At 38.1% G+C, this 16198-nt stretch overlaps 1 protein-coding gene across 2 annotated transcripts in view; it reads left to right on the top strand.

Moving 5' to 3' along the window:
* micu2 (mitochondrial calcium uptake 2) overlaps positions 1–16198 on the top strand; it is a 36090-nt gene that overhangs the window by 2796 nt on the left and 17096 nt on the right. For both annotated transcript variants that reach the window (XM_057820512.1, XM_057820511.1), the window contains exons 3-4: positions 7637–7668; positions 7764–7839. In XM_057820512.1, the coding sequence (XP_057676495.1) occupies positions 7637–7668; positions 7764–7839 (108 nt within the window). The remainder of the gene's footprint in view (positions 1–7636; positions 7669–7763; positions 7840–16198) is intronic.

Genomic DNA, 16198 nt, shown 5'->3' with positions numbered 1-16198 from the left:
CCATTTAGCACAAGACTGTTATTGTCATGACCATAGGCCTGTCGCGATAACAAATTTTAGTGTGTGATAATTATTCTCATAAATTATTGCGATATGCGATATTATTGCACCCCCCCCAATTTTTTTTAACCAATTTAGAATGACACGATGAGAATACAGTATATATTAATAGATAAAGTACACCCATTTAAACGCGATATTTACTCTTAAATTCAAAAATACTTTTTAAGAAATCACAACTAAAAACAATAGACCATGCCTCTTAAGTAAAAAACAACAATATTGTTACCGCACAGAAACACAGAACAAATAAAATATGTTTAAAAAAAAAAAAAATGCACTTAATAACTTAAGCATTTTGGCAAATGAAAACTTTTCCCGTCATAGCTTCTGCAATGGTGTTCCATAGGGATGCAACGATACACTTAAGTCGCCGTTCGGTACGATTTTTGATACGGGGGACACGATTTTCGATCCAATTTAATACATTTAATGCTCTGTAGAAAAATTAACAATTATATTTTTTGTTTGGTTTTTTAATTGTTGTTGTTGTTTTTTTTTTTTTTTTTTGCTAACGAGCAAAATTTAAATTGCCATCATACAAACATGCATTTTAGTGCATAATATTTACGTGCTTACTTCTTACTGATCTGAAAAAAATTTGTATAAAAGTGCTGAGAACAATCTATACTGTTTGTAAAGTGAGGCAGGGCACACTGTTGATTGCTACAGCTCTCTTAGCAGCTAGGTTTACTACATGAGCAAGACATCCTATTTGTGGTCCGAATCCATCTGTGTCACGTACTGAATTAACAATATTTGCAACATTATCTATAGTCACTGGTATGGATTGATTTGGCCTTCTTAACTTACATTCAGTCATGACAATTTAGAATTCATCGATGTAGTATATGGACTACGTGTCCCATAATCACTCTGGGCTCACGTCGCCAATGGCATGGGCCGTAGCACATCTAGTTTGCCATTTGATGATATCTAGATTGTGCGCGCATTAAAAAAGTTAGCAAGCGCCGCTGAAGTCACGTCTGCTCATTACTACACAAAACCAGCATATGACAATGGACTTTCATAAACAGGACGAGTTTGAAGCACAGCGCTCTTAATTTAATTCAGCCCTTCGTTGTCAAAGCGAGGTTGTTCGTAGCAGCCAAGTCGGTAACAATGTTTTGGCGGACTTCGTTGTAAATATCCGGCGTTGTGCCGAAAAATAGCCGCCCAGCGTGAAATGTCACTCCTGACGGGAGCGCCCACACGTCAACAACACCGGCGTGCCATAGATGGTCCACAGTCACTCCGGAGCACTGACGCGGCCGGTATACGTTGAACAATAGGATATAATGGTAACGATTGGCTCTGGCGCTAGTTTTTGCCGGACCTGGAACGAAGATGCATTTTGCGCAGCTGGTAACGAGGAATCCGAACTTTTAACAGCACGTCTGCTGTACGCGCGCACGCACGTGCACGCGAGGCGATAAATCGCAGCGGAAAAATTACCGCCTTCATTTTTATTTATCGTGCGATAAATGGAATTATTGCATATTGCGACAGGCTTACATGACCATGCCATTTGTTTAGCTATTGGGGAAAAATACCTGCATAAAAAAGAATATCCTGTTAAAATGTTGGAGTAGAGAGACTGAAACAATGACATTTTGCGGCTCTCTTCGTCACGTTTTCCTTGTTCTGAATAATTCCCCCTCAAAGGGCTGACTGGTCCTTCTAAAACCATTTATTTAGCTATTGGGGAAAATACTTGGATTAAAAGAATATCCTGTAAAAATATTGTAGTAGAGAGACTGAAACAATGACATTTTTGCGGCTCTCTTCGTCGTGTTTTCGTCGTGAATAATTCCCACTCAATGGGCTGCATACTAAATCAGATGAAATCGTGACTCCGCTGACGTCATCCACCTGTTGGGGATGCTAGAGCCCTATAATGGTAGGCGTGGCTAACCGGCAGATTAATTTCTCGTCATCTGCGCTTTGCTAAATTGTTGTATATAGTCGAATCGTCTCAAAATATGATTCTAATTCAAATAAAAATCCTATTTAAGACTTTTTTTTCTCGTGTCGTACGCACTTTAAAGACATACAAAGAAATTTTGCTTTTTAAAGCTTTTTACTTCCTTCACTTTTGACAATTCGTAAAGCTGTAACACAAATATGCACATTTAGGTTCAAAACGACACACATTTTAACAATAAAATACCTGACACAAAAAGCTGGCTATCAAGCATCCATCTAGTCCGATCAATATTAAATTTTAGTAGATTAAATTAGTATAATTTCCCTAACAAAAGACCGCTATCTTAAATGCTATTAGGCAGCCTAATGTGGGCCAAACCAGAGCACAGATTTTGTTAGGCAACAAACGTCCGCTGGCTTAAATAGTGTTATTGCTAATGTATTTACAATTCTCATAGCAAATCGATTACACGTAACTCCAAAAACTGTAGCTCTAAACTTAACTAGAAAATGCAATTTCTGGAGAAATTACTCTGGGTCTTTGCTGTGTGGAGATACAGATCCTAGCCCCGCCAAGGTTGTTTTGGGGACATTTTGGGGACAATATCAGGTCACTTCCTGTTGATCTGGGAACATTTGGGGGGCGTGGCCTGGTCATATCAAATTATTTGGGGACATTTGGGGGGCGTGGCCTGGTCATATCAGGTCATTTGGGGACATTTGGGGGGCATGTCTGATTGATACCTGGTCATTTCCTCTTTATTTGGGGACATTTTTTTTTTTTTGCCATTGAAAATGAATGGGAAAAAAATTGGAGGTCTATGGCTATCAATGGCATCGACTTGCATAGGCGTCAATGAAATCCAAGTACATTCGCATCAATAGAATGGACAAACATGCCCGTCAATGGCATTAAAGTAAATGTCATTGGAAATGAAATGAAATGTGGACGTCCATGCCCGTCAATGATATTGATATCTGGTCATTTCCTTTTGATTTGGGGAGATTGGATTTTTTGCCATTGAAAATGAATGGGAAAATATTTGGACGTCCATGGCCGTCAATGGCATCGACATCCATATGCGTCAATGGAATCCTAGTACATTGGCATCAATAGAAATGACATACATGGCCGTCAATGGCATCTGTCTAAATTGGCCTCAATGCAAAGTTAATGCCGTTGGAAATGAATGAGAAATTTGGACGTCCATGACCGTCAGTGGCATCGACTTACGTATGCCTTAATGGAATCCAAGTCCATTGGCATCAATAGATCCGACATACGTGGCCGTCAATGACATCAGTGCAGTCTAAATTTCATTGGAAATTCCACTAAAAGTGAATGGGGAATTTGAACGTTGCATCCTATTTAAAATGAATGGGAAAGTTTTTGGCAAATTTCCGGGGAACCGTAATTTTTTTTCAAATTCTGTATACAACCTTTATGCCTCCCACCGTCCCAGAATTTTTGATGTCCAAATTATGTGATTTGGTCAAAATTTGTAGGACTAAATACATTTTGATTTTTTTTATTTATTTTTTTTTTTAAATTGGCGTTAACGGGCGAACAGAAAATTTTTCGGGGTCGTTCGAAAAATTACCTGCGTCGCGTGAAAATTCTGGTCGTTTCAATATTGCAATGGTGTCGATCGGTCAAACGGTTCGGGCTGTGCGGCGCACTGAAGAAATCCCATTAAAAACAAAAATCAGAATAACAAGACCCAGATATTAACAAATGCATACACAAACATATATTAGCTGAAATAACATACATCGTTATGTGGGCCAAACTATGGAGGTAGATTTATGTCATTATTACTAAATTAAAAAAGGTGCTTCAATCAAAAAAAAAAATTTGCTTCAATCAAAATATAAATTTTGCAATCGAAAACAAAAGTCACTTCAATCAAAAAAAAATGTTTGAATGCAAAAATAAATTTGAGACAAAAAAAGCATCTGAAAACATTTTTTTTTATTAAAAAAAAAAAAAAAGTAGTAATGTAATGAAGTAATGTTGTTTTGAGTTTGGGCCACATTTTGGGTAGGGCATTTGTGTCTTTACAATTCAATCAAAAAATAAGTTGCTTCAAACCCCCAAAAATATTTTCTTTTTTTTTTTTTCAATCATAGAAAAAAAAAAAGTTTTTGAATGCAAAAAAATTATATGTTGGAGACTCAAAAATTTGCATTTGAAAACTTAAGTTTTCATTGAAAATCTTGTCTTTGATTGACCCATACTATGAGTAGGACATCTGCGTCTAAATCATTCAATCCCCAAAAAAGTTGTTCGAATCAAAAATAAATATTTTCAACAAAGAAAAAGTTCATATGCACAAATAAAATTGCCCTCCCCTAAAAATATTTACAAATATTTTTTTTGAAAATATTATTTTTATTTGAATGTTTTTTTAATTTAGGTGGAAAAAGTTTTGAACAACTTTTTTTTTTTTTAATCATTTTTATCAAGTCAGACCCAATGCTGCCACCTGAGGGCAGTGTATCCTCCATCATTAAATAAAACAATACTTTTGGACTTTTTGGATAATTATTTTGGGGTACTTATAGGGTTAATTCCGACTAGCGCGGAAATTCGGGTTAGGTCGCCAGCGTAGGAATAAAAGTCGTTCGTAACACGGGGACTACATGTACAGTGACATATGACACCAAAATAGTTGTTTTTCATCACTGCACGAGCCACTCCTCACAATTAATTCGTCCAGTCAGCCAACAGCAACAATGGCTCAGCCCAGGGCCGTAACTGGTCAGTTCGGTGGCCCAGGGAAACACTGTTATGAGGGCCTACACAGCTATGTACATGCAATAAACATGCTTTCAGTTAAGTCCCCCAACCCTCAAAAATCTGGAGCAAAAAGTTGTTTGTAACAATTCTTATCAATTAGTAAGTAATAAAAAAGATATCTAACTAGGTATGAGTGCATTTAAACACTTAAGCATTTTAAACTACAACCACAATAATCTCACTATGAAACTATTACCTCTCTGAAAGTGTCAATTTAATCTAAGAATTATATCTGTAAAAGTTGACCTTTTTTTGTTTGTTTTCTCTAATTTTCGGTCCTTCGATACTACAGTGAAGCAAAAAGTTGGCTGTCTGGACTTGTAAACTTTCAAGCACAAATGTAGCACATTAAAAAAAATCAAGCGACTTGGCACAGGTGGCTTTGCTACTGCACTCGGCAATAGAAGGGCAGGGAAAATAGGCAGGAATACACAGAGGGGGGCGGGGGAAACGTCATAAATATTAGAACTGTAATAAGTTTGTTTATGGTGACACATTAATTCAGTGGATTTCCAGTTTACATCGTAGTTCCGTTCTTAAGGTGGTGATGTAAACTGTTAGATTTGAAGCTAGGTTAATGTACGGTATAACCAAGCTTGGCTAAAAAGAACATGCAGGAAGGTGATGTAGCGTTTGTGGAGGTATGTAGCTGCTCTCCTAGTTGCTGTGATAGCAACCCTCTTTATTCAGGGGAAGACAATAGGATGGTAGGGGGAGGAAAGCAACATACAGTGCCCTCCAAAATTATTGGCACCCCTGAAAAAGATGTGTTTTTTAGCTTCTAATATATTTTTTATTCAAATAATATGGGACCTTAATGGAAAAAAAGAGAAAAATCCAACCTTCAATACAAGTGCATTCATTCAGTGGGGAAAAATCCCACATAAAGAAAAAATTATTGGATATCAAATAATGTGTGTCACAATTATTAGCACCCCTGGTGTTAATACTTTGTACAACCCCGTTTTGCCAACAAAACAAGGTCTGGGGACTGAGATAGCCATGGGATGAGCTTGATTTTGTGTCTGGTGAACCATTTCTGTGTAGATTTGGCTATATGTTTAGGGTCATTGTCTTGCTGAAAGACCCAGTGACGACCCATCTTCAGCTTTCGGGCAGAGGGCAACAGATTTTGATTTAAAATGTCCTGGTATTTCAAAGCATTTATGATGCCATGCACCCTAACAAGTAGAGCTGGGAATCTTTGGGCACCTAACGATTCGATTACGATTACGATTCAGAGGCTCCGATTCGATTATAAAACGATTATTGATGCACCCCCCTCCTTTTTTTTTTTTTTTTTTTTTAATAAAGTTTTGTACATTTGTTCCAAAATTGTTCAAAAATACTCTCAGGCTAAACCAAACTACTATTTCAGTATCAAGTTAACATATAGCAGTAAACAAATATACAAAAATAACATTAAATAAAAAAAACTCCAGTCCCCATTCTGTATCAGCAGCTTTAAACTACATTCAATTAATTTAATGTTGTGAATCAACCGTTAAAGTTGTTAAAATTGCTCCCGTTATTCCATAATTTCCCTTTTGTCTACTTTTGACATGTGAAAGTTTTAAAACTATTTTAAAGATAGATTCAAGTCAATATTTTACCGATTTAGGAGTATTTTAGATAAAAAGTTAATTAGGTTTGCTTGGAAGGTTCGCTACAACAGCATTGCAGGGAAGTTTACTGCTTTAAGATGGCGGCCGTTTACTAACGCCCGCATCTAGCTTTTTGCAGATGTGCTGCTACCGCTACCGAGTCTATAATCCATCTAGTCCTATATAAATGATATCTACCGTAACATTATGTAGCTTAGCTGTACTTGTAGCAGCTTTTCGGCAGCAGGCAGGTATGTTGTTGTGTTTTTTTATCTCGTGGCATGAGTTGAGCTAGAGCCGTGAGTTGAGCGTTGGCATTACCCGAGGGGCCGGTTAATGAGAAGCATAATGTTTAGCTACTCCCGCTCCATTCCGTCCCGAAGCCCGCGCGGCGCGCTGAGTGTGTTGTACTTCCGCTTTACTTGGCATATTTCAATAATCGGAATTTGGATGTTTGTGAATCGTTCTCGAATCTTCCACGGCCGAATCGGAAATTTTGCACACCTCTACTAACAAGGTTCTCAGGGCCTTTGGAAGCGAAACAGCCCCAAGCATCACTGACCCACCCCCATACTTCACAGTGTGTATGAGGTGCTTTTCAGCATGCGCATCTTTCACGGCACGCCAGACCCACTTAGAGTGTTTGTTGCCAAAAAGCTCAATCAAATACACACGGTCCCAGTGTGCTTTGGTCAGATGAGACCAAGATTGAGCCACGAAAGATGCGCATGCTGAAAGCACCTCATGGCAAAAGGTGTTTGTACAAAGTATTAACACAGGGGTGCTAATAATTGTGACACACATTATTTGATGTCAAATAATTTTTTCTTTATGTGGGATTTTTCCCCACTGAATGAATGACTTGTATTGAAGGTTGGATTTTTCTCTTTTTTTCCATTAAGGTCCCATATTATTTGAATTAAAAAAAATATTAGAAGCTAAAAAACACATCTTTTTCAGGGGTGCCAATAATTATGGAGGGCACTGTAGAACATAGAATTAAGTACATATAGTACATGGGGGGGGGGGGGGGGGGGGGGCACATTGCCCAGAACAAACGAAAGGCTGACTAGACAGAAGTTATTCTATCTGGTGATTAACTATAATAAGAAAAGCATAAATGTTAACATTCTAACATAAACCTCATTTGTACTCAAGTCTAAATATAGCATAGTCTGATCACAAGCACAAGCCTAAGAAATTAATTGAAAGATAATTGTGTGTCTGTTTCCGGTCCTTGCTGTAGGAAAGTTGCAGAAGAGAGTCCTAACAACTAAAGTAAGTGTTGTTCCCTGCATCGAGTAGCTTAGTTTGCCTTAATTTGAATCGGAAGATATTAATGTTTGCTTGCATATACTCTAACATGTTTGTAGGACGTGGACCAGATGATGGCTGCTGCTTCCAAAGCTCGGCCTGGCAATAGCTTGTTCAGACTATGGGGAGACAATGGTAAGTTTCAGAAGAATTAGTTTCGCATGACTGACTGATTTTGTTTACAGGTGCATTTTACGTAATTATAATACTGTAATACGTAATTATAATACTGTAAAAAAGTTCCCTATTTTTCATTAGACACTTCGAAATGTCTATATTAAACTTTCTCCATACTATTCTATGATATAAGGTGCACTTGTGATCTACACAGTTGGGCCCATACAGCAGGAACTAACCAGGCCATTTCTTTTGAAGGCACCAATCAGCAATTGAATGCTACAGTGTGACTATTGGCTTAATTGTCACTTTATAAAACCAGTTATTTCTTTAAATTCCCTTTTATGCCATTGTATTTCATTTTATGGTGGTATGAATTTTTATTCATATTAGAAGAAGTGTTGTTTGTTGATGGAACAAAATTAGCAGTGAAGTATGAAGTGCCTAGCTATCAGTTATTTTAGTAATTGATTAACTAACTAACTAGTTAGTTCGAATAATCAAGTTATTGGAGCATTGCAGAATAAATTTTAGGAGATGTAAAACGAAGGCTTGCTAAGATTGCAATTTCAAAAGCGCATCAATGTGAATACATAGTAAAATTGCGGAGTGTTTCTTCTAACTGTGGAGAATTGCACTTTCATTTCAAAATAAATTAAAATACCTGAGCTTTGCCTAAAACGGTATAAAAAAATATATAAATGAGGATCTAAGTACAACAAAGTAGCAATTGGCTAATTTGCATTGCAAAAGTCCGCTAGCTCACATGCTATAAAATGTGAATGTTTTTTTTTTTTTTCTTTTACAGTGCACTTAACTAGAGCTGAAACGAATACTCGAGCAACTCGAGTAACTCAAGTTTAAAAACTGATCCGAGTAATTTTTTTCACCTCGAGGAATCGTTTAATTTTGCCAGCTCTAAGCATCACGTTTTGCCCGGACTACTTTTAATGCGGGACAACACGCTGACGTCACGTTCGTAGAGGAAGAAGCAATAAAAAAATAGCTTACTGCAGCCAACAGCCGTTACAAACTGCACCGACGTTGCTAAAAACTACGCCCGCATGTTGCTATGGTGATACGTGTCATAGATATCACATGTACGTAGAACTACATGCGAATAAGGTAATAAAACAGCCGCCATCTTAAAGCAGTACACTTCTCACTGACCATCTGCCTATCTTTACAAACTACACCCTACGCAACTACTGTGTAAACCCAGCAAAGGCAGTGTACAAAAGAATAAGAAATAATCAAAACATTGAAAGCATGATAAAAGAACTCTCAACTCAAGACTGGAATGATGTTTACAATGCAACTAATGTGAATGCTGCTTATCGGTGCTTTATGAATACAATTCAACACATCTACGATAAACACTGCCTACTAAAGTTGATTCCCACAAGGCAAAGAATGCTAAACAAACCTTGGATGACCAAAACGCTTATCAACGCTTGCAGAAAGAAAACAACTCTGTATAAGGAGTTCATCTCCAAGAGGACAGGCTCCGCTGAGGACAAATTTAAGAAATATAGAAATAAACTTAACTCCATTCTGCGAGCTTGTAAAAAACAATACTATTGCAAATTACTGGAAGACAACAAAACCTACACGTGTAGACTGTGGAAAATACTAAACGGGATGATAAAAAAAAAAAAAATAGGGAGTCAGGGAAATCTTCCCCTGAATTCTTTTATGGAGATAACAATGAGATGAGGAACAAAGAAGAGATTGCAAATAAATTTAATGAATTCTTTGTGACTGTTGGGCCTAAACTAGCTGGGAATATTCCCTCTGTAGCTACTCATATGCGCCCTGACCCCATACTAAAATCCATGTTTTTGGAGCCAATACAGGCCGCCGAGGTAAAGAGTCTAATTATGCAGTGCGACAACAAAGATTTCACCGACCTACACAAAATTGACATGAAGCTCATTAAAAACATTCATAATGAAATACTACTCCCCATAACTCATATTTTCAATACATCTTTTGAGACAGGAATCTTCCCTGATGAAATGAAAATTGCTAAAGTTATCCCAATCTTCAAAGGTGGGAACCCACATGAGTTCAACAACTATAGACCTATTTCTATCCTGCCTCAACTATCAAAAATTCTCGAAAAACTCTTCAACAGCCGACTTGACAAATACATAACAAAACATCATTTATTATATGATAGCCAATATGGGTTTAGAAAAAACCACTCCACTGTGCAGGCCCTAGCAGAGTCTGTAGAACTAATCACAACTAATCACAGATGCTGTTGACCGAAAAGAATACTCAGTGGGCATTTTCCTGGACCTAAAAAAAAGCTTTTGATACTGTTAACCACAATATCCTACTGGACAAACTAGAGAGACTTGGAATACGAGGCATCGTTCTAAACTGGGTAAGTAGCTACTTGGAAAATCGTTCGCAATATGTAACATATGATGGGTGCAGATCGACTACACGTCAAATTACATGCGGCGTGCCCCAAGGCTCCGTCCTGGGACCGAAGCTATTCATCCTATACATAAATGACTTACATCAAGCATCTAAACTACTTGAAATGGTACTTTTTGCGGACGACACCAACGTCTTTTGTTCTGGAAAGGACCTACACAGTCTATCTATACAAATAAACGCAGAACTAGCAAAACTGCAAGAATGGTTCGATGCAAATAAGTTATCCCTGAATCTCGAAAAAACTAAATACATACTATTTGGCAGAAAAGGACTGAACGAGAACCTAAACATACAAATAAATAATGTTGCGATACAAAGAGTACAACAACACAAAGTCTTAGGTATTGTTCTAGATCACCGCCTTACTTGGAAGCCTCATGTGTAGCAATTGCGCAACAAGCTCGCTAGGAGCATCTCCATTCTCTTTAGAGCTCAAAACATGCTAGATACGAGGGCTCTCCAAACCCTATACTGCGCGCTCGTTCTGCCGCACCTCAACTACTGCTTGGAGATCTGGGGACACACATATGCATCCTTAAAAAAAAAGCCGTTAGAATTATTCATAGAGCACCGTTCAGAGCACATACAAATGAACTTTTCATCAAGTCCAAGCTATTGAAATTTCATGACCTGGTTAACTACAAAACTGCTCAAATGATGTACAAGGCCCACGCAAACAGTCTCCCGACTAACCTACAAGCATTGTTCCAACTAAGGGAATCCTCCTACGACCTGAGAGGAAAGATTGTTTTCCTATCAGACCATTAGGACAACACTGAAATCGTTTTCGGTTGTAAACACTGAGGCTCGCCTATGGAATACATGTGATGCAGCGCCAACGAATATAAATTCATTGAGTTACTTCAAAAAAATGTACAAAGAAAATATAATAAAACATTACATTGACCAAAATCCGTCATAACCGCAGAGCACACACACATCACAGATGTGATGTTCTCACAGCAAAGGATGATTAAATGTCAGGGTCAGAGAATAAGACATAACAGTTGCTCTTAAGATATGCCCTCCAGCAAAATCGCATTACTGAGCTGCCACTGCAACGAGAGTGCCGTGTTTGACCTGTTACACAATGGAGCTTGTGGATATTGAGCTCTCTGGATAAAATATTTTCTACGATGAGACCTACACCAAGCCAACGGCCATGTCCGGCCAACACCTTCACGTTTGGACATCAACTGATACAACGAACCCACTCGAATTGACAATATGTGAAAATCCATGGCAATCAATGACTTTTGAACAAAATGTGAAGATTATGACTGGACTGTAACACAAATATGCTGTCTGTGCGTCCCGGGCTGATGGGGGACGGGTATCGATAAGCATCTGCTTTTCCCGTCTTTCCTTTGTCTGTCTTCGTCTTTCCTTCGGGTAAAATTCCACACTCTGAAACTGTCAATGATTTTGATGATGATGACAATGACAATAAATTCATTCATTCATTCAATCTCAGCGCTCATAAATAAGATTAACGTTATTATCACTCGCTCACGTAACCTTATCCCTGCGGAGGGCTAAGTTTCTATTCATTATGACCACTGTCGATGCGTGGCTAACTCTTACATACAGGCTTTATTCAATCTGTGAAAACAGCGCTGTAGAGTGATTGGGTGTAAAATAAAAACTTAATAATGCTCACTGTCAATTTAAACTCAGTAGTCATTGCTGGATAAAACACCAAGTAGCACTGGTGCCTAATGTGCTCCAATACAGCACAGCATTTATTTTAAACACTGCAAAAACTCAACAATCCTATCAGGACTTACAGTTTAGACTAACTTAAAACTTAACAAGAACTTATAGCTTGACACAAGTGGAAATTCAATGGCGTACCGCACGCAGGCTATTTTTAGACCGTGACGTCACATCGTAAAGTGGAAGTAAAGCCGAAGTGAGACATTATAGACCCGCCCTCGCATAGACCCAACGTAAAAAGTGCTACTTTTCGCCGGTAATCTTTCAAAAACGAACATGCCCATCACGCATTGCTTTTTTGGAACTTGTAGAAACGACTCTAGACATTACGACCATGAAGGATGTTTTCTTCATACGTTCCCGGAAACCAAAAACTCGGGAGGAAAAAATGTGAAAACCGAATCACCTTGCGCGGACTTTAACACCAGCTCGGCGAATCCATTCAAGTTTCACATGCAGTAAACATTATGTTGGGTTGGCATGGTCTTTCAGAGGACAAAGAGGTAAGCCATTTTTATATTTTTACTTAATTTTTTTAGCGTAACGTTGTGCCGTACTGCTTCTGTCTGACAATGAATGACCTGAAAAAAATCACAATGGTATCTGACTGCCACTGTTACCGTTTCTGTTTTATATATATATATATATATATATATATATATATATATATATAAACTTTAGTAAGGGGGAAGTGTAAATAAATTATAGGATTAAGATGTGTTATCAATAAAAAAATTGAAAGTGTTCGTTTGCTGTCACTGAGTAGCATTTGCCATCGCTACACAAAGCTAACTAAGGCTACGTTCATACTACAGGTCTTAATGCACGAATCCGATTTTTTGTCATATCCGTTTTTTTGGCGTGCCCGTTCAGACTGCCTTTATCCATTGAGACCGTTCAAGTATTACGCATGCGCACTAATTCGCAGTCCGACACGCACTAAGCAAGAAGACCCGCATGCGCAGAACCATCAAAACAAATGACAGACGTCATCCGTCATTCCAGGGATATCATATTTTGCTTTTCAAAAGGTGGACACAAATAACAGACATAAATAATCCCCGTTTAGGCTTATATTCAAAGTTTATATGGATCGATAGCATGCACGCACTGTCCGTGCAGGTCACACACACATACGGGCAGTTTGTCCCGACTCTCAGCCGTGGAGGCAATGTTGAAATATTGCTCACTTGGAACAGAGAGAAAACTGAGCATTCTCAGGCTTATCCTCAACCCATTTATATTTTTTATGACTGTTGTAAAGCCCAGCCCTTACCCAAAAGCCGTGTTCACTGCAAGCTAGGCGCTAATAACGCACGGGTGCATCACTACGGTAACTACTCTCTCGCTATTTGATGACGTAATTGCTGCATTAAATCCGATTTGCGGGACTGGACAGTACAGACCGCCGCGACAGTCTGGAAAAATGTGGCCCAGATCGGATTTAGGCCACATACGAAAGTTACCCAGATCGGATATATAAAGGTCCAGTTCTATGCGACTTGTCACGTTCAGACCGTCAAGTTAATGCCTCACTCCAGTCGGAAAAACACGAAAAAATCGGATTCATGCATTAAGACCTGTAATATGAACGTAGCCTAAATTACCCCCAAGAACGGTAAGAGACGTAGGACAACCAGAGGATATATAAGAAAGACAGGGCTGATGGTAAAGGATAGCTTGTTGAAACCGGAGAATGTCATTGTCAGTCGCGTCGATAAAAAAAAGCTAAAGCTATGCTTAGGTCGGCTCGTTTTTTTTTTCGTCTTTTTCAGCCTTCGACACTAAAGCCATCTCTTTAACTGAACATTTTTATGTTCTTCCACATCTATGCCAGTGAATTTGGCACCAGGCACATCATTTTCAGAGAGAATTGGTAGGTTTAGCGCTGTAAACATCTCCTTCGTACACGATTTCCATTTTTTTCCTATTAGGGACAAACGGTGACTTGTCCTTGCTTAGCAACTGTAGCTAATGCCATGAATATTAATGAGCGGAAGTGACGTGTTGCTTGCGGTACGCCATTGAAACACGTGGGAAAAACACCTAACTTTTAAGTAGAGGAGTTCCAAAAAATCTGTTATTACATGCATCGCGATTCAACACGTGACGATTCGATTACGATTCATAAAGGTTCAAAAACGATGATTTTCACTCATAACTTTATGGCAGCCGCTCGTTGCCGAACGAAATTCAAGACACGTCTGCCGCCCTGACACTGTTAACGGATGCATGCACAACGTTATGATGGATGCTCACAGTTACTGGGAGAGAGATTTACACCTTTTTAAAAGACTGGAAAATAAATTTGTGTATGACACAGGCAGGCACAGAATATGCGCGTTATTTTTTAGAGCGAGAGGGGAAGCGAGAGAGTTTGTTGCTCCTTGTCTTTCCTACTGTACAGCAGTAGTTTTAAGCCATTTCAATTGAAAAATGTCCTGACTGTGTTGCTAAGACCTGTTTGCATCACTAAGAGGTGGGTACGCGAACCCTCTTGTACTGTTTAGCCTTTATTGTTGTTGTTTTTGAGATTTTAATCGTTAGCGCCGAGCGCTAAGCTAATTCGCTAACGTGTATTTCATATGCAGAACGTGTAAAACCATGATTAAGTACAGCGTTAACACTACAAACATGCGAAATAGTGCAGAACTCTGTTGTTGCAGGAGAGAGAGGGAGAGAAGTGCGCGCGCTGTAATGAGTGTGTGCGTGTCGGTGTCAAGAGCAGTTGTGATTTCCACTTGTAACACTGAAAACAAAGTATATTGGTTAAAAGAAGTCTTTTTTTTTTTTTTCTAAAGAGACTTTGTTTGTGTCCAGAAAATGTGGAATTCATTCCACCAGTGTAAATTTTATTGTATTGTTGAGAGAAATAACTACTCCCTTTAAAATGATTAATGTTTTTGCACTTTCTTGTAAAAAATAAATAAAAACAAAAGCAGCTTAAGGGCAGTTTTTTGTTGTATGGGCATGTTTCCATCTTTCCTGTTGAGTCATCAGGATATTTTAAATAAATAATGGACATAAATTTGTTTGGCTACTTTATTAATCAGTACTGCGCGATGCGTCGATAATCGCGATAACCGGGACAATTGCGATAACCGCGATGCTCGTCAGTATCGCGATCATCGTTCAAAAATCGAATCGGAGCGCCCTGAATTGTAATCGAATCGAATCGTGGGGTGCCTAAGATGGCACACCCCTACTTTTAAGTGATGTGTGTTATCAAGCGTAATGACATTTTTAGGGAAGAAATATATATACATATATATCTTTTTATAAGATCTAACCGTTTCTTGAGTGAAAGCAGTGAAAGTCTTTTTTGTGTGTGTGTCACATTTGAGACGCAATTGTTGGCTGTTTTTAATAATGTACATCGAAAATAAAGAAACTGATTGACTGAAAATTGTTCAGTATTAGATTAAATGTCTTGTTTTTGCATCTGTATTTATAATTGCTCTACCTAAAAAAAAAAAAAAAAAAGTTTTATCTGGTTACTCGATTAATCGATAGAATTTTCAGTCGATTACTCGATTACTAAAATATTCGATAGCTGCAGCCCTACTCTCAACAAATTTTCCACTTACCCCCCACCCCAAAAAAAGACCTGCTAAATATACTGTACCTCTAAATTAAGAATGCATAAACAAACATATTAGCTCAATCAAAAACTTACCTGATGTTGGTCTGAACAGGGAGCATCTGGATTGAACCATGTTAAATGAGCCATTTCATATTAACTGTTGACACTAGTGGGCAGCGTATCCACCCAAATCAATTAAACTAAATGCAAACCCTTTCAAAACCAACAATTACAATGCCATTCTAATTAAACGAATCCTTAAAGCAGCAAACTTTGATTTGAAGCTTTTTTTCCCTATTACTCAGGTTAATCGATTAATTGTTGCAGCACTAAAAGTGCTACTGTGGTTTCCTTTTACTGAATCGTATAATTAGTAAGAGTGTGATGGTATTTGTATTCGTCCTGTACTGTCGTGGTATGGGCATCACTATTCGGTGCACAAAGTCAGACGCCGAATACGTTTGAGCGAAAATAAAAAATAAAATAAAATAATAATAATAATAACCTCTTTGCAAATAAACTGTGAGTTAAAGAATTTTAGAACAATAAAAACACATGTTCACAAGTTAAATGCTTTCTTCTATTTATTTTGCACTTTTTAGCCAATAGAATAAACTGTTAGCATAA

This window comes from Corythoichthys intestinalis, chromosome 18, assembly GCF_030265065.1.
Source record: "Corythoichthys intestinalis isolate RoL2023-P3 chromosome 18, ASM3026506v1, whole genome shotgun sequence".
NCBI classification, from domain to species: Eukaryota; Metazoa; Chordata; class Actinopteri; order Syngnathiformes; family Syngnathidae; genus Corythoichthys; species Corythoichthys intestinalis.
This window is presented reverse-complemented; position numbering and strand designations above follow the sequence as displayed.